The sequence below is a fragment of the Phocoena phocoena genome, chromosome 7 (genome assembly GCF_963924675.1).
Source record: "Phocoena phocoena chromosome 7, mPhoPho1.1, whole genome shotgun sequence".
NCBI classification, from domain to species: domain Eukaryota; kingdom Metazoa; phylum Chordata; class Mammalia; order Artiodactyla; family Phocoenidae; genus Phocoena; species Phocoena phocoena.
The window spans coordinates 85,094,296-85,113,634 of record NC_089225.1 but is presented as its reverse complement, the minus strand read 5'-3'; the positions used below and the strand labels follow the sequence as shown (position 1 = coordinate 85,113,634).

Genomic DNA, 19,339 nt, shown 5'->3' with positions numbered 1-19,339 from the left:
GAATTTTTTTTTCTAAAGATGGAAAGTCTGAAAAGATCCTTTGCTTTCCAAGTGTTGATTAGAAAGAGAAAGCAGAGACTGTTGGTCCCTGCTCTGCTCTATACTGGAAAAGTCATTCTCTCCTGCCTCTTGAGTTGCTCATAGACCAAAGAAATATAACAATAAACTCACAAACAAAATAGAACTGTGACCCCCAAAGAGACGAGCTCCTGTCTTTATCCCAGCAATGATTCAGCCACGTGGTCCTCGGTGGGTCACAACCCCCCGAAAGGCTGCATCTCCCCTCCTCCCTCGACTTGCCTGTCTGTTCTGTCCACACCTTCAGTATTCTGGATCGGTTGGATCAAGATTATGGCATTCAGTTTCCAAAGGAAAAAAAACTGTCATCTTCACTAGCCCCTCTTGCTGGAATGAGACGTCAGATGCGATTTGGGTGCACATCCGTCAGGCCTCCGAGCAGCATTTCTGGTGGTTCATCTTGACCTTGTGCTTGAGGCCATCGTAGAGCTCAAAGTTGTAGTTCTCCAGCGTGGTGCAGCTGCGGGAGCTCAGGCCTGAATAGGAACACGTGCAGTAGAGCAGCAGCCCTGCACACGTGGCCCCCAGGAGGACGCCCAGCGAACTCATGGCGATGATGGTAATGAGGATGGGATCCAGGGTGTAGAGCCAGCTCTTTTCTTTCTCAGCCAGAGGAGCCCCAGACCCGGAGGTAGGGGAAGAAGAGTTGCTCCAGTCCACCTCGTACTCATCTAGGACATAAAGGACACGGGAGACTGAATGCACTGCTTCTTTCAGGGTGAAATAACTGAGGCTCCCCCAGCCCGGTTCAGAGGTTCTTCAGAGCCCAGGACTAAGCTGTAGACTCTTGGAGCTACATGGCTTGGCTTCAAAGCCCAGGCCTGCCTCATCCTAGCTCTGTAACCTTGGGCAAGTTATTTAACTTCTCTTTGCCTCAGTTCTCTCGTCTGTGAAATAGCGTTACTAATAACCTCACTGGCTTGTTAGGAGGTTTAAATGAATTAACATTTGCAAAGTGCTCGGTGACCAGCACATAGTAAGTATGGTCTAAGGATTAGATACTTAAAGAATCTGATTCACATTAGGTAAGCTCAGATTCTCACAGAAGCTTCAGGGAGCCTTTGGAGCGCCTGGGGCGGCCCTGTGTTCTGGGCACCCTTCTTTCTTTGCCTCCTCGTCCCGACTTCCAACTGCTTCAGTTTACATCAAAGAACAGGCTGAGGCTATTTTCACACAATGAGTTTCCCAAGCTAGCATTCCTGGCCATCCAAGCAGTAGATTTTTTTGAGCCACCAGACCTCTCGACCTAAATCTTAACCTTACTGCTATGTATTATGTGTCTCAACCCCCTACCCGCCCCCCAGAATCAGATGTGGAATTCTAACCCCTAGTACCTCAGAATGTGACCTTATTTGGAGATAGGGGTTTTACGGAAGTAATCAAGTTAAAATGAGGTCCTTAGCGTGGGCCCTAATCCAGCATGACTGGTGTCCTTATAAAAAAGGGAAATTTGGAGACATAGATTTCTGTGGTTGAAGTCATCCAGTTTGTGGTACTTTGTTATGGCCACCCCAGCAAACTAATATACTTATATTTCTGTAGTGTGGCCAAGGCATGACCATATTCATGGAGAATTTTGTGGGATTTCCTAATAATTCCATGAAGAAGGCAGGGTGATATTATAATTTTAAAAATTAGATGAGGAAACAGAGGTTTTAAGAGATGAAGTGAGTAGGTACCACGAGTTCCCAGAGTTCACAAGCAGTTAAACTAGGAGTATAAATCAGGCTTTCTCCATCCACATCCTTTACTCTTTCCACCCCATCTTAGGGCTTCTGCTGCTTGATCTATGGCAGCCTCTCTGTGAAGGCCAGTTGTACAGTTTTGCCCATAATAGGAACGTTAGACCGGGCTTTGCAGGGAGAGTCTGCAATCAGTTAACAAGGTGCTGTTTGGGTTAGTCACTCTGTTTCTATAGCTACACTTGAAGTGTTTGATTAAGGTCAGGTTTAAAACAGCTGCTCTATAAACTGCCCTTCTTAAAGGCATCAATCTTGGTCTAAAGCTGTTCTTTGAGGGGAACCTTGGTGATCTCTCTTGGGGATCAACTCTGGCACTCAGAGACTCCCAGAGAGACCTGCGTTGCTCTGAATCGAGGGAAGGTATTACATCTGCGTGTTTGCTCAGTGTCCTTCCAGTCAGGACTCTTGCTTCAGCCTCATGAAGTATGTGTATTTGAAGTAGGAAAATCGAGCTTGGAATAAATATGATAACATGAGATGGGCAGTGTGGACAAGAAACCTAAATCCTGCAACAAGCCCCAACTCAGAGTCACGGACAGTGTGAGAAGGGTTCCTGAAAGCCAAGGAATTGGAAACCACAGCAGGCCTGAGAGAATATTCACAGTGACGCTCATTTACTCGGCCCTTTTTGGAAGGAGGTCAGTGGGTTCAAGCAGAGACATGTGTAGAGAAGCCCGGCTTTCACTTCTAAAGGGCTTATTCAGATTTGAAGCTCATCAGTGTCGAAAGTTGCCCAAAGTAGGAGACCTGTTTCCAATTAGGCAGAGGGAACACAATAAACTTTCTAAATCGCTAAATTTGACCTTGAGAGAGCAATTGATAGTTTCTTCACTCCTCTCTGGATTCTTTTCACTTATATTCCTGGCCGATAGCTCTAAATTCTGGCCCTCCAATACCCCGGACATTATTTTTGTTTTTGTCTTTATAGCCAAACTTGACTGCCATGATTATCTTCTAAATCACAGCAATACTCACCATCAATTTCATCCTCGTAGCCCTCTCTCCCATGTATTTCTGGGATGTCCACTATAACAGAAGAGAAAACAAAACAAATCAAGTTATAACAAGTTCTACTGCCGTGGCCAAAAGGCAGAGATGTTACCTTGCTGAGATGACTCCCCAGCACTGCAGGCAGCTAGAGTCACCCTCTGCTTCTAGGTCAGTTAGTATGTACATTACTGGATGCTTTCCCCTTCAAATGATTTGTCTTTACTTCCAACGATAACCAGAAGAACAGAAACAATAAGAAAGGCCTCTAGCGCCAAGTAAATGCTCCCGTGTGTCTTTATAGTGACTGTTGTTTACAACCGACGTAGGTCTGAGTTTTATCTAAGGCACCTTCGGTGGCCTCTCACGTCCGTCATCAGTTGCCATGACTACGATGTTCATCTGAGATAGCGAACTGCCCCTCCTCATATGCATGCATCTAAGTGGGCACAAAGTATGAGTCTTTCTCCTCTGGATTTCAAATAAATGTAAAGTAATTTAAGGAAATCACATTTCATCATTACATGCTTTAAAGTAGAACTAGAACTGGAAAGAATGTTATAACGCCTGTCCACCTCCACGTCTGTGCTAATATCCCTTCTCTCTTCTTCCCAGTCTATTTTTCCCATTGGCTTTCTTCACGGTGTAGAATAGATCAAACATGGGCATCCAATCTGACTCACCCAGGCTTGAACAGAGCTAAGTTAATTTACTCTGAATTTTCTCCAGTATTATCACTGTCTATATTTTTCTTTTTTTATGATAATCTTTTGGGGAATGGGGAGGATAATTCAGGTCTCTATTCACCATGTTGTCCATCTTATAGAAATCAGAGCCAATGGAAACTACCTGTATAAAATGGTAAAACACTAAAAAAGAAAATCAAATACGTGGTGAAGAAAACAGTCTTATCATTTCTTCCTGTCTCACAAGTTAATTATACCTGTGTCTGCTGTCAGGTCAAAATGGCTCCAGTGAATGTATGTGGCCCTTCAGGAGTTTCAACCCCAAGTCAGGTGAACTACCTCGATGTCAGCACTATAAATTTATATTAAAAAAATCAAGGCTTAACACAAACCCCAAATTCCAAACAGCTAGCGTATCAAACAAGAGGAACACAAGAACTTCAGACCAGCCTGAACTTCTCCCTCATCTGCACAACACCTCGGGGAAGATCTACGTGACTAAGACCTGAACTGAGGACCAATCCATCGCTGCCGTACCTGACATTCAGTCTTTCCCTGGAGACAGTGGTTTTCATCATGTTCGAAGTCTTCTCCATTCCTGGCCAAAGTGCTAAAGCACATTCTCATCCTTTTGGTCGCCAGTAAGGGATGCGGAAAACCACTTGCTAAGACCCTACTTGAAAAGATGGTTGCCACGTGGCACCAATCCTCCAAAAATCCAGCCTGTTCCTGGCATGTTTATAGCACAACAACTGGTACCTGCAGGCCATGACAGCTTCCCCACCTCAATGCCCAGCCCCTGTGTTATTCTCCAGGACTCTACAACGCAGGCTGTGTCCTTGGAATGAAGATGTAAAAATGAATCAACAAGAGGCAGGTGGTGTCTGTCATAGGGATCAAATCTGGCTTGTGGAAATCAACCTGGAGTTGTTTTTTTTTTTTAACCTTATGAGAAAAAAAAAAACATGGAAGAAAACCATCACATTTCCAACAGTTAATCATTTTTATGGGATGCTCATATGTCAACAGCTTCACGGTTAAAAGATGCAGAACATTGGATAAGAATATGTGGATTAGCCCAGGACGAAAACCGCGGGGCTCCTGCCAGTGACTTTTGGGCCTAATCCTGTTCTTGCTTTTAGGGATTCAGTCTTTGCCAAGGATGTGACAAATTCTTGGAGGCTAGAATACCACCTTGCTCCATCTCACACCCTCAGGGAAGAACTCTTAAGACACTATTGATCATGGGCTGGAAAGGAGTAGATGTAGCATTGATCTCAGTGGAAAATGGGTAAGAGGATGGTAATGACTATGAGAACATTTTGTCCCAGGAGATCACAGAGGACAGAGGACTGGATGAGATGACCTCCCAAGAATAGGTCCATTTTTAAGGTTCTATGAAATTGATTGCCCAGATGTGGCTGAGATTTCTGCCCCTGGAGGATCAAAGCCTCCTTCAGGTGAAGAACACTTTAGAGGCTTGACTTGGCTTTTTGCGTAATCACTGCTCCCAGGAGTTTGGGTGAGTGGGAAGGGATCAAAAAAAGGATAAGTTAATCAACATTTTCAAAAGAGCATCTGTTCACGAAGGCTTAAAGAAAGAATGACACACTGGGGAAAACCCCAGTAAAGGGAACATTAGTACGAAAAGCAATTTACTTTGATAGCAATTTTCTCTAGTCCCCTTGCTAATATTCTTGATATCTGTGTTTGATTAAGAGCTTGCTTTCTCAGAAGCCTCTTTGCCCTGCACGGGTCACTCTCCCTTTCTGTTGAGCCCAGGAGGTAAACCTCAGCCTGTTTCCTCTGGATGCTGGCAGGGAGGGTGGATGTCCACTGGGTCCCTGTAGTTCTAGTGAAAAAAAGGCAAGGGCGGGTTGGACGGAGAAGGGGTGACCCAGGAGCTCAAGGCAAAGAGTGGAGGAGGCAGCACCTCCCTGGGAAGGGGACATGACAGCCACAGGATGGAGACCTGGCTGGGGAAGTGAGGTAGATGGCAAAAGACGGTGGGGACCAGGGACGTGGAATTAAATTTTTTTTTTAATGAGGAAAAACTTGGAGAGGACCTTCCAGGACTCTGGGTGTGTTTGTGCATGGGAAACGGATGAGGGAGAATGGAATGAGCCCCACCTTTAAGAGAACACAGATCAGGAATATGGATCTTCCCACCCACACAGACTTCCACTTTCAACCTTTGTCCTCACATGACCCTGTTTCCTTCTGGGCACCTGTTCGGATTTAAACTCAGATCAGTCTGACTCCAAAATCTGAATTCCGACACTCAGTATTGTATTAGGGCCAGAGGACACCCTCTCCCCTCGACTCCCCCAGGTGTGCACTCAAGCAAACCCCCATCATCATCCCTAACCCATTCCAGCAAGGGTGCGCCCTGTCTTCATCCTAGTGGGCTGGATGCACAGCCCCTGGCTGCTTGCCTGCATTGCTGGCTCACCACTTGGATGGGAACTCACGGAGACTTCTCATGAATGTGAGGATGCCGTGATCTGAAATTTGGGACTTCACATTTTTCCATGATCCCCAGACAGGGAAGGCTGATTTACATTGTTCTCCAAACGGCAGTTTTCACTTACTGACTAACCAATCGATCAACCAACCCTCACTTATTAAGAGGGTTGACTACGTGCCCGGAAACCACACGGAGGAGTTTGGGAAAGGAAGATGTACGGGACCCGGTGTCCACGATCGAGGCCCTTCAGTGTGATTGGGAAGCAAGGACTCACCCATGCCAAAATAGCATAAAAGAAAGTGGGGGTGGGGCTTCCCTGGTGGTGCAGTGGTTGAGAGTCCGCCTGCCGATGCAGGGGACACAGGTTCGTGCCCCGGTCCGGGAAGATCCCACATGCCGCGGAGCGGCTGGGCCCGTGAGCCGTGGCCGCTGAGCCTGTGCGTCCGGAGCCTGTGCTCCGCAACAGGAGAGGCCACAACAGTGAGAGGGCCGCGTACCGCAAAAAAAAAAAAAAAAAAAAAAAAGCGGGGTGCTGTGGAGGGGACTCTAAGTGCTGACGAGTCTGGGGCAAGGACTGGGCAGATGAGGCTGTGCCAGGGCAGGGAAAAAATGTGGGAGGGAGGAGGAGACAGCTTTGGAGTGGAGGCTGCTGCAAGGGGTGGCGACGGCCTCAAGCACGGCACCTGAGCCTTTTTACTCATACACTGATCTCTTGGTTTGGGGCTTGTATTCATTTTTATCAGATCCACTGAGGAATTCAGAGATTGCCCGGCCCGCTCACAAGTCAAATATTCTCCAGCATCCTTGTCAGTACATTGCAACACTACAGCACAAATGGGGAACAGCCATACCCAGCCATGAGCTCTGCCTACTCTAAAAAGATGTGATTCTCCCAGAAGGGTCTGGAGCACTGCCTGGCACTGTAAGATCACACATGCCATGCGAGATAAATGCCCCAGACACTCCAACCTGTAAACGGAAAACTCCCCCTGAGTGTGGTTTAGGTCTAAAACAAGAATGCCCTCTCTCATTTAGAGTTTCCTTCCCACCCTCTCTCTCTCTTTACACACACACACACACACACACACACACACACACACACTTTATCTTTTCTCTCTCCCTTATTTTCTTCTTTTTTTTTTCTCTTAAATTAGGGTCCTTTGGGGTTAGTTTGCTTTTCTGCAGTTACAGAAAAATTTCGACCTTCCCTTTCACCACATCTCCTATGCCGTGGCTGCTGTGAGTATATTTTCATCGACATTGTTCTGTTTACTTTCTACATCAAAAAAAAAAAAAAGAGCCTCTCAAGATAGTCAAGAGAGTGAGGAGTGTACCCCAAACCACTGGCTACTTTTAGATAAGTGATTTAAGACCATCCGTCCCTGGATCACTTGCACACCAATCAGGACACCAACGCATGCTGGCTTTCTCTGAAGAGTCCCTTCCAGGCCAACTCCAAGCAGTGGCTTAAGAGGCCTGGTGGAAGCTGATGACAGGCTGGCCATCCAGAATGTGTAGCGGACACACTCTAAGGCCGGTACCCGAAGGCGGGCAGCACGGAATATGGAGGAGCGCTAGACTGGGAGCAGGCTTCCTCCTTCTCCCCTGAGCTCTGCCACTTCGCCCAGGTGTGAGAGCCGGGACGAGTCTCTGACCCTCCCTGGGTCTCAGCTTGCTCCTCTGTAAAGTAAGCACTGATGTTCCTTCCTGCTTGAGAACTCATCTTTACAGGAAGAAAATGAGAAAGCTCTGATGGCCTTTCTGCTGAGGCTTCCCTGAAAAGGGCGGCTGGCTGTAGACAAGGCAACTTCAACAGAAAAGGGCTCGCCACCCGTCTTCACCCCGGGTCTGTCCTCTCCTGGAGGTGGTCACACCTGAAGGCATCCACCTATGGTGCCCGTGGAAGGAGAAGACCATGCAAAGGACAGGTGAAAGGAAGCCATGAGGTTCCATGTTTTCCATACTTGCTCGTTTAGCTTAGGAACCAGTCCTGCTAAGGGGCAGCTGAGGAACTGACAGAGCTAGTAAATGGTTCCCCAAGTTTGAAGCCTCCACCTTAGCTGAGGCAGGGCTGACAAGACCTGGTGAGAAGCCAGTTAACCCACACGTCCACTCAACCCGCCAAACTGCAACCAGCCTTTAAAGCAAGGATTGAAGAGATGCCTACAGAGGAAATCACTGAAACCATTCACTTTCAAGGATGCCAGGGGTCATCGCGTCTTCTTCAAGGAGGAAGAAATTGAGGAAGGAGGGTAGAAAAATGCAGTAAGTCATTGAAGAGCTCGGCAGTAGAACTGAGAGTCAGCCACCTTTTCGACACCTTGTTTGGGGCTGTGATTTATTTGGGATTAGCTCTTGGCCACTTAGAGCCCTTGTTGAGTTTGATTCCAAGTTCCCGAACCCCCCGAGTCAACTAAATCACACTGGACCTTTCAGATGGGAGTAGCCTTCAGAAAATTCTCTCAGTCACTTTGTTCTGGTCCCAGCAGGAGACACAACACTGTGATCTAAATAAATGAGAAATCATGAAGGACTAGCAGATATTTCTTGGCCCTTCAACGTGTTTAATTCAGTTTAATATTTAGTATTGGCTGAAGGTTCCTACTCCCCACCACACTTAATTTCCCTAATTCAGTTTGTTCATCCCCTGTTGCTAGAAGGAGCCAAAAGTTCAGATGTAGATCGAACGTTTGCCAAAGCTCCTCCATTAGAGTCAGGCTACTTGAGAGCCATTCATCCCGTGCTGGGTTTGGCTTGAGTTTAGAAACACCACCAGAAGATCCTTTACCGTGGGTTTTTTATCTCTTGGGCTATAGCCAAATCTATGCAAAGTCATGGAAAAAAGTATATATTTTTTTAAGTTTTCAAATGGTTTCAAGCTGGAAAAGAAAAGGGGGCTCGGTTTGCGATACCAGAAGACTTTGAACGTGATTTCTATTATTTTTAGTTGAATAATCAGGAGGAAACACTAAAAAGAATTGGAAATACTGAATGCAAATGAGAAGGCTGTGAAATGACCTAATAATACTTCCAAGTACAGAGGTAGATGAGCAGCTGAGGCCAGAATGGCTCCACTGAGCCCCAACGATGGCGTGAAAATAAGAAAAAGGAGGCGCCACAGAAATGCGTAGTTATAAACATAGGCTCCATGATTGTGTAGGCTGGAAAAAACCCAGTAAGGCCGAGGGAGGAAAATTCTGGAATCTTTGCTTTGCCCTAGGTCTTTGAGAAATCAGAGATATTCTCCATTGCTGTAAGTGGGTATGTCCACAAGGAAGAGGGCCTTCTTTTGTTGGCTACCTTCTCTGAGGGTATGAAGGTGGGAAAAAGAGAAGTTCGGAGAAAAGTGTCCTCCTTCCACTGCATTCTTGATTTTTTCCTGAGATGTTAGGAAAAAAGTCTCATATCTTCACATTTCGGGGAGTTTGCCAATAGGCGTTAACATTTCTCCTCTCCTCCAGTCCCAAGGTTCAAGAAGTGCATAAATGGAAACACTGTACAGGTGGAGAGGTTTGGTATTACCTGGGACAAGTGAAAGGATGGAGGAGAAGAAACAAAACTGCATGCATTTCCAATGTGAAAAGCAATGTCTTCTTGAAGATTGTCCCTCTATGTTGTAGGTCCTTGGGAAAAAACTCTCTACACACATGTATCTCACCAAGAGAGTTTGCTTAACTTAAAAGTTGGGCTCTTCTGAACACAAGGATCCATGACCTTGTGATAAGATTTTAGGGCTTCCAAAGAGGTACCTCTCTCTGCTCATTCAAGAGATGATTTCCCCCAAAAGTTTGCTGGTGGCTGACAACTGTGGTTATAACAAAAGAGAGTAATTCCTCCGACCTTAGGTTTGGTCTCCTGTAAAAATGCAGCTACTTGGAGGAAGCAAGCAATGAAGCCTCTGTGTTGGGAATCTGATGGGCTCTTCTGGCAGGAGGCCTTGGTGGAGGGAGGTGGAGAAAGTGCAGGAATGCCAGAGAGAAGAAAAGGAGCCACCGAGAGAGGGGGCAGCTGCAGAAAGGGGAGGGTGGAGGTTGAAGATGAACCACACCTGACCCAGAGGTAGATAGGTAGGTGGAAACAGGTCCTTCTTGGGGAAAGAGGAGGGGACGGTGGCCCTGTGAGGAGTTCAGAGCCCGGAAATGATGACCACGGTGAGAGCTCAGGGCTTCCCGTGGACACTATTCCCGAGCTCGCGATCCTGGTGTGCAGTTGGCCGAGGCCGGTGAGGCACCTTGGGGGCTCCTTTGACAACCCACGTCAGCCCCAGTCTCCGTCCTAGTGACTATCTTCCCACCTCGGTACTAGCTGTCGGAAGTGGCCCAGACAACGATACGGAAGACCACACGGCCCTCAGGGTCCTTGTATCCCTTCTCCCAGCCCCTTGGTGGCAGTAGGGAGATGCAAAGAGAGGAAAAGATTCGTAACAGACTGTGCTGAAACGAGCCTCAGTAACCAGCAGGCCGACTGAGAATAGGACTTCGGTCAAGGCCACCTCAGGCTCAAAGCGTTCTCCGCATTCCCTTCATCACTGGAGTTGGCTGCTCTCTAGCGAGTTCCAAAATCCAGTCCAGCATCCGGTTCATGAGTCCTGACGCCTGAGAAAGAAACTGCTGCTGCTGAAAGCCAAGACGTGGTGCCCTATCATTCCCGTTCTGGATCAGAGCCTTTGCCTTCGGGTGTGTCAGTTAATGATACTAAAAGGGTTCAATTTTGCACAATTACACATAGAAGACAAAACAAGCTTGTGTGTGTGTGCACGCCCGTGTCTCTCACCCACACCTCACTCTTGCGCTACTTTTTCCCCTGAGCCACCAAGAGTTATACCCAAGCCTCAAGCCCTAGAGGCAGCAGTCCTGGATTTCTGGCAGGCTGGAGAAAGCTGGCAAAGCTCATATATGGCCGTCACACTATCCACTACGCTCAGTGTCAAAGTCACATTACTTTGACCCCTTGGTCTAAACACACAGTAGAAACAAGGGGAGCAACTCTTAGAAGAAACGGTGTTTTGAACTAATGGCTCCCTTGGCTTCTCTTCTACTTGTCCTTCCTCTCTGGAGCCACTTGGGGCTAGCAGCTTTGCCTGCACATTGAAACCTCTCACTGGAAAGCCAACGTACTTCCTACTACCTTTCCTCGGGTCGCATTAGCCCTGACCCTCCTCAGAGAGAAGCTGCCAGGAAGGCCTGCTCCTCTCAGGGCCGTTACGGGGCCCTTGGGCACAAGGCCACAGGATTAGGGACTTCCTGTTGGCACGTGGCCCACTTGCGGCTGTTGGAATATTTTTGTCTGCAGCGCAATAACGTACACTGACCTTAAAGGATGTTTTTGACGCGAATTTTTTAGTAGAAAACATAAATAAATAACAGCAAGGTACGGCACAGTCACTCTTTGAAGAAACCAAGTGGAACTCGTTAATCATGGAGAACAGGGCTCTGCCTGCTGAACCAGGGATAGAATTAACTCCCGCGCTACGGTGGCCACAGCTCCAGCGAGCTGCATCTCATAGCCAAGGCTCACATTCTCCGCAAATCAGCATTAAAAAAAGTCCCTGTGATTAAAATTCCCTTCAACTAAAATTGTCCTCAGTCTTCCCTTTCCCTTGCAAGCACTCCGCCCACTTTACAGAAAGAGAGAGAGATAGTCACAGAGATTATGTGGTTTCTGCACATGACAGGCGATATAATGCAGGGTGTCCACTGGTTTGTTACCCTCTCAAATGGGGGCAGCTTCATTTTAAAGGTAAAACTCAGCCACCTGAAGCAGCTATTAAAATGTAAACAGGCACACCATTGGACCCAGATATTCTATCCCAGAGAAACTTGCACAAAGAGGCAACCTCAAGGATGTTCACTGCAGTATTGTTTACCATAGAAAGAAAACCTAGACACAACCTGAATGACCACCAGTAGGGGAGCAGTTAATAAACTGCGGTACAGCGACATGATACGAGATGCTAGACAATATCCGAAAAGGATGGGGTAAACCTATCAGTGTGCAACAAAGTATCCTCAGGCCTTTATCAAATGGAAAGAAGCAGGTCATCCAGCACAGTGAGCAAATGTTGATACTATTTACACAAAACCAAACCAACCCCAACGAAAGCGAACTGCGTAATTAGACACGAACAGATACGTTTGTAAAGGTATAAAACAAGGCCTGGAAATATATACCTCGAACAATTTCTCGTGGTTCCCTCTGGGGAGGGGGTTGGGACTGGTTAGCAATGAAATGAACTTCTTTTTAGAAAAATTATTTGCACTCTTTGAGGATATAGTCACGTATAACTTATAAGTTAAAAAGAAATGAAAAGAAACCTAACCAGAGACCATCTTAAAATTTTCCCCAACGGCCTTTTTTCAGTATCATAATGACTCCGGTCATGAGCCTCCAAGAATAGGTGTTTTCCCCACCCAGGGCCAGTCTTGCCTCCAGCACGTCTGTTGCTGACTCTTCAAATGGCCTTTCCTATTTCTTGGTCCGATGCCATGGGACTTCAGTTTTATTGGGAGCTTGGAGGTCAGTGACAGCAAAGCCCAAGAACAATTACTTTACTGGAAAGAGCACAGAAGGATTCTGGGTGTCCTGTCCACTGGGCTTGGGGCAAGAATGGTTTCTGCTGTCTGCCCTGAAGCACCAAGATTCTGCCCTGTGCCATGCAGAGACCATGCTAAAAGGGGGTTTTCTGTTTGGCAAGTCCCCAAATCTTGTATCTCTTCCATGCTTAAGTTTGGGGCCAAAAGGAACTCCTCCACACAGTGCAAATGTCGTCTGGCTGAGGCCTGTGGCCTGACGCCTTCTAAAGGCGCAGGTTTCTGATTATATCGAACCTCGAGACATACCCCAGTGCACCTGATCTGTGTCAGGCTTCATTAAATCCTACACTGTTCCTCGCTGTTAATTTATTTATATAAGCCGATCTTTCCCCTGCTGATTATAAGACCACTGGCTGGTGTTTCCCTCTCCCCTCCTTTTCCTCTGGTTGGATTTCTTTTGTGTTTTCTTTGGGCCGTCATTGAAGTGGATGAAAGGCAAATTACAGCTGCAAGAGCCCCAGTGATGCACACGATCAAAGAGAGAAAACAAGCCGCACCTACAGATCTGCAGTTTGGCTCGGATGTGGAGCCCATAACACGGACAAATTAAAACTTAAAAATGAAGCTCTTTTCATCAGAGATTACAGAAAGGCCAACAATGTTCGTGCAAAACAACTGCAGTCAGTGAAGAGAGGTGATGAAAACAAACACAGGGCCACGGCCGATTGGCCAGGCTGCGGGTATCTGGGCTCAGGAGGGCAGAGTCTTGCTCCAACCGCAAGAACGCACATTTAAACTATCATAAGGCCAGGTAGGAGCCAAGACAGACGATCCTGGGCCTTGACATCTGGTGCTTATGACCCATGGAAATACAATTTCTGTAACATTTATGCTTGGGTTAGGTCTGAAATACCATACTGATAACAGTGCTGTGTTTGACGCCTAAGATCAGAATCGTAACAGTCTGCTATTTTGGGGAAGAGAGAGTGCACGTAGAATAAGCCTTGGGATCAGAACCAAGGTGGGAAAAGCAATGATGAAATTCTCAAAGGTGGCTCCCAAAGCAGTAATGCTAACGAAGCATAAGCGATGGCTAATTTCATTCACTCGGGCAAGTTTGGTCCCAGGACAGCTCGTGAAAATGTTGACTGAGCCTGGCTCTTTGCTGGAAATAGATGCTTCTGAGATGCTTTCATTTCATCTTTTGCTAATGGGAACAAATGTCTTTAAGAATGGCCAAGTGTTATGTAGACAAAACGGGTAATGATGCTTGTCATTAGAGGAGCAAACAATGCTCTAAACATGGACATTCTGCTCTTTTCTCCTGCAGAGGACAGACAGTGACATCTAGACTGAGCCATCTGTACTGACAGCACTTCCTGTAAGATCTGAAAACCCAGAAGCCTGTTTCCTTTACCACCACTTGGGCAGGTTTATAGCTGTAAGAAGTACTCCTTCCTGGATCTAGGTTTAGAAAGGAAGAAAAGCAGGATTCTGACAGAAATAGGATCTCCTGGACAAGCCCCTTTTCTTGGGACCTTTAGGGATGTTCTCAGACTCCGAGGAAGGCTCCTGGGTTGATGGAATGCTTCTAATACACCCCACGAATAGGGAGTGATGGAAAATTCTTCCACCACCTCTTTTGACCACCATCTAGAAACACTGAATAGCTGGGAGGCTGTCTTTCCTAGATTTTTTGCCCCTAATACCCCTCAGATAGAAATATTTTATATAACTATATCACTAACTACTCAAGAAAGAGAACCAGAAGAAAAATACTCGTCAATAAGCTCTGGCTTTTGAGTAAGTTTCCCCAAGTCCCCCTCCTCAAAGTTGTTATAGAATTGTTCCTTTTATAAAATGTTCCGCCATGATATTTCCAGGTTCACAGTAATCATATTATTATCTTCCTTACTTGCTCCAAAGTCTGGAATATCTTCGGGCCTGAACATGCTACAAGTTCCCATTTTGTCTGGGAAAGTGCTCATAAATTGGAGATCGACGTCCCCGTGGAAGTAATCATTTGGTAGGCAAGGCGTAAGATGTCACTACTTCTTCTCCAAAGGAAGCTATCTGTCTCTGCAGAGATGAGTACATGATTCAGCTTCTCTCATCCCACCTGCCCCCCCAGGGGCCCTTTGAAAGTAGAGTCCAATCTCCGGGGATTTGCCATCAAGGGAAATTTTGTGGAATCACATCGAGTAATTTAGCACTTAGCAACTTTTGCAAAATCCCACACCAATCATAAAAATTGGCTCAGCGACACAAATTGGATAAAACTCCTAACAAGCAGTAATAAAAAATAAAAGAAGGAGAAGCTGGCATTCAGCCTCAAGGAGAACCTACCTCCCACAGAAATGCCCTGTGGCTCAGAAGGCGATGTACAAACTTTGGAAACATCAGTTCTTTCACAGCCTACGTTTCAACTTTGTTCTCTCAAGCCAAGGTGAAAAAAAAAACCCCAGATGTTTGTATAAAAATATCATCACTTTATTACATTCCACACAATACACATTCAAATAGTTTCCAACGTCCACAAGTTATTTTGACACACAGGCAACTGAGCAATGCAAGAGATGTCACAGTTATAGGGCGAGGGGATAAGAATAGGAAGTAAAAATCTTTAAGTTTTCTTGTTTTGTTGTTGTTCTTTGGTAATTTTCGATTATTCAGGTGTTTACTTGCCTGCTAGTTTCATTTTTAAAGACAGGGTCTTCTTAAAGATGGGATATCAACCTCAGAAATGTTACTGGATTTCCTATCCTATTCTGGCTTTAATCCCAAAAATGTGGGACAAAGGAAAAGACAATTTATTTTCAGCATTCTGTTTTGTCAATGGCAATGCTATGATCCTTTTTATTCTTTCTTCTGCCTTCACTGGCAATTAGGGGATAGCAATTGCTAGCGTAATACCAAGGAAGGGATTTTTAACCCAGAGGTAAGGGTTTCCCCTCCTGGAGCTGTTAACATGAAAGCTCTACTAAGGCAAATACTGTACCAGCCTGAGCTAGACCTTCAATTCATTCATTCAGTAATTTTTTAATAGTTGCCATCACCTCTTTGTCTTCTGAGAAGCAGCTCTAAACATGCATGCGTGCATTCACCTGTCCGGTCTATTTTTCTTAGAAGAGAGGGACCCTTCCCTCCCTCCATGAAATACAGATTTTGCTTTTTAAAGCTGCAAGGCATGACATTTAATAGAAGAGCTTCCCTTTTAGCATAGTACCTGGATAATACTATGGAAGTCACTTGGGCTGCAAGAGCAGAGAGAGGGAGAGACAGAGAGAGAAGTGTGACATCCCCAGCTGAAGTGCATCATGGGAGTCACAGAGATTTGAGCAGTCTCATATTCTCAACGACAGCATGTACACAAAGGTGATGCCACATGGGGCATCAGATAAAGATACAGCAAATTTCACAAAGTTGTTGTCATCTTCTTTTAAAGAAGGGAAATCCTCAAGGGTGTATGGTAACTCAGACAGTTCCTACACTGGCTAGACTTTCCAGGTGGAATTTCGGAATACCCTGACACCACGCCTCCATGGGGTGCCTATAGGGATGTCAATCATTTCAAGGGATGCCTGACCCCAAATGCATCACTGGATACAGATACCTGAGACAAAAAGCCCTTAGTGATTGGCATGGAAGTCATCACAAGGTATCCATGGTATCCTGCCACCCCTCCTCCCTCACTCCGTCTTTCTTCCTCCATCTTCAGCTGGGGTAAGACACTTCTTGAAATCTCAAGGTAGCTCATGCTCTAGCCTTTCATCTTTTTTCCTGGCAGGGCTGCTGTGGTTGAGACAGACCAGCTCTTTGAAATAGAATAAGAGTGGGAGAGCACCATTCTTTCAGGAGGATGAAACAAAGCAGATGCAAAAGTGAGTGTGTGTGTGTTGGAGGGATCTATGTGGATATCCCGAAAGAATGCTAAGAGTCTCTCTCTCCCAAGCAGCCAAAAAAAAAAAAAAAAAAAAAAAATCATTAGTATTTTGTTCTCAGAAGGTACCTGGAGGCTTTCAGCCCAGGCAACCATCTTTGGAGAGAATCTTACACTTCCTCAGTGGATTCCTAGCAGGAAGGTGAGAAATAAACACCCCCAAGACTGAGCCCCAGTACACTGAGAATCTCGTTAAAATAAGCATTTTCTATCAATGAAATTGACTTCATTATCGAATCTATCCTTCGTAAATATCATTAGGCAATTTACCTCTAATATCCCTCTCCCTGCGCTGTTTAGAGAGGACGAACGGGCAGCAAAGTATTTATCTTCATCATACCTTCTCCTGACGACGCAGCAACATCTGGAAATGCCAGGCCAGCCTATAAGGGTGTATTTGCCAGATGCCATGAACGCTTTAAGGGGTAGTACACTGGTACATTTTAGAAAACTGATAACTTTTTATTCTCTCATAATATTCAAATAAGTCAGGTGAACAGCCATATATTTTAGTGGCTATACATTCAGGTACCCATTTACACCATGAAAGGAAAGCAAATGACCCCTTTCCCCCCACATTTTACAAATGCTATTACAATGATCAATATGACACCAAAGAATACGTTTTTTAACCTTCTTGCTCTATCCCATCCTAAGCAGGGCACAATGAATGCCCAGGGGGTGAGGACGTTTTTTAAAGACAACATTTCATCCTTCCTTCTCCCCCCTCTCCTCGTGCTCTCAACAAGCTACTGCTTTTCCTGCATCAGTCTCAGATTTGTTATTCTCTATGACTTATTCCAAGATTGGACTTAACCAATAAAAGCTAAACATTCATTATGAGCTTCTCTTTTATAAGGCAACATGAGACAGATTTGCTTCAGTGCTGGAAGTAGAGATGCTTCCACACGCACCCAATGGCTGTTGTCACGTGACTTCAAAGACGCCCGAGACAGGACAAGGGGTCATGTCTGAGTGCAGTGGGGGAACCTTCCTCTTGGGTCAGGTGGGTTGGGCATGGGGATAGGAACGAGAGGGGCCACACTCCTTTGCACGTGGCCTCTAGTTTTTTAGGTACCTGGAGATGACAATGGTAGCCGACAGAAACCCAGCCAGAGCTAGATAAGGCAACAAAAAGCTTCAATCTCTTCTCCAAGTAAACAAAACTAGTACAGTATATTATTTTCTGGAACATGTACCCCCGGAGAAGTAACACAAGAGTTAAAGGGGTCCCTCTCTGAACACACCCACACCCCCCCCCCCCCCGGAATGAGCCAGTCTCTCTCTCACACCCACGCACACACAGAGCTAGTCACACGCGCAAATGTATACCATGTACAAACACACAGATCCGGGTCTCCCCTCAAGTCTCCTGGCAGACTCACTGCCCACTGAGAGGAGGGATGGGATAAGGCAAGGGGAAGAAACAGGGAACCAGTCTCTGGAAGGAAACCAGCTGAGCCTTGAGTGGTGAAGTGCTTAGGGGTGTATCTCTTCTCGTATTCCAAGATGCAGCACTGGAATCAACAAAAGGAAAACAAACAAACAAAAGAACCCAAGGAGAATGGTCGGGATGGATACGAGCGCACAGGGTTTGGGCCCCGAGAGAGAGATGTCTGAGCGTTCACACAGAGACTAGGCGAGGAGAAAAAAGTGCAAAATCGAGGCAACGTGTTTGCAGTCTTTCTTGTTTGTTTTGGGTGCCGTCCTTGCTTCGGCCCTCAGCAGTGCGAGCTGCGGTCTTGCTCTAGTTTAATGGTTAGGGTGGGCTCCACCGCCAGAGGGGCCCCGTTGGTGTAGTGGGAGGTTTTGTAGGTGATGGAGTGATCGGTCTTCTTGGCCGCATAGCGGAACCGGTGGTAGTGGAGCACCAGGGCCAGCGCGACGGAGACCAGCACCAGCACGGCGCCCCCGGCGGCCATAACGTAATACCAGTAGGCTGGGATGGGCTGCACGGGCACCGTGTCCACTGTGGGCTCGGTCCCCGGTAGGAGGGTGCCCCCTGGTGGAGAGACACAGAAGAGTGTTGCTAGGCTGAGAGCATGCAGACTAATCCAAATTTAATTAAAAAAAAGAAAAGAAAAGAAAAGAAACACACACATGCTTTGGAGTGGAGAGGAAAGGGGACAGGGGAATACGATGGTCCTGAGTAGTGTGTGCCAAACACTTTTCAATGGTTGATATTATTTCCTACTTACAACCCTATGAGGTAGGTACTGTCAGACCCATTTTACAGGTGAGGAAATAGAGGCTCAGAGAGGTCAAATGAATGGTTATACGGCAAGTAAGTGGGAAGTTCGATATTCAACCAACCAAGAGCTGTGTGATTCCAAAACTCTTTTCTTCTTTCTGTTAAACCACAATTACTGTATAATATATAGAAGCATTATGATTCACACACGTGTGTGTGCGTCCACGCGCGCACACACACACACACACACACACAGAGGAATACATGCAAGTAAGTGATGCTGATATGACTTCTGGGATTCCATAGCACTGATTCTCCGAATGCGCGGAAATACAATATTTGGTCTGGCTGGCCAGCGTTCTCAAACAATGTATTAATTAGGCTGGCTAGACTTGAAGGGGAATTCCACTTTGGTTTGCCAAGGCTTCCATGCCCACCGAAAATCAGCCTGGTCTTGTCTAAACAGGTCAATTACCACCGTCAAGCAATGAGTACCGCATCTTCATTTTTTTAATTGAATGGAGGATTTAAAAAGCTGATTGGAAGGAAGTTGCAACCAAGAAATGTGAGTGCAAAATGATAGTAGGTATGTGAGAGCGAGAGTAAGTGAGAGCAAATTCTAATCACGGAAAAGACAGAGGACGGAAGAGAAGCTAGCAGAGGATTTAGAAGGCAACCACAATCACTGGCTAGCCTCTGGTTGCCATGGAGATGA

General features: G+C 46.1%; 1 protein-coding gene across 5 annotated transcripts in view; it reads right to left on the bottom strand.

Annotated features, from left to right (window-relative positions):
- Positions 1 to 444: 444 nt before the first annotated feature.
- Positions 445 to 19,339, bottom strand: part of NRP2 (neuropilin 2) — a 111,106-nt gene continuing 92,211 nt past the window's right edge. For 2 of the 5 annotated variants that reach the window (XM_065881121.1, XM_065881120.1), the window contains exons 16-17: positions 2,796 to 2,846; positions 445 to 749 (exon numbers count right to left, since the gene is read on the bottom strand). In XM_065881121.1, coding sequence (XP_065737193.1) covers positions 445 to 749; positions 2,796 to 2,846 — 356 coding nt within the window. Of the gene's footprint in view, positions 750 to 2,795; positions 2,847 to 18,154; positions 18,436 to 19,339 lie in introns of those variants that run through there. The other 3 variants (XM_065881123.1, XM_065881124.1, XM_065881122.1) reach the window with 2 other exon arrangements.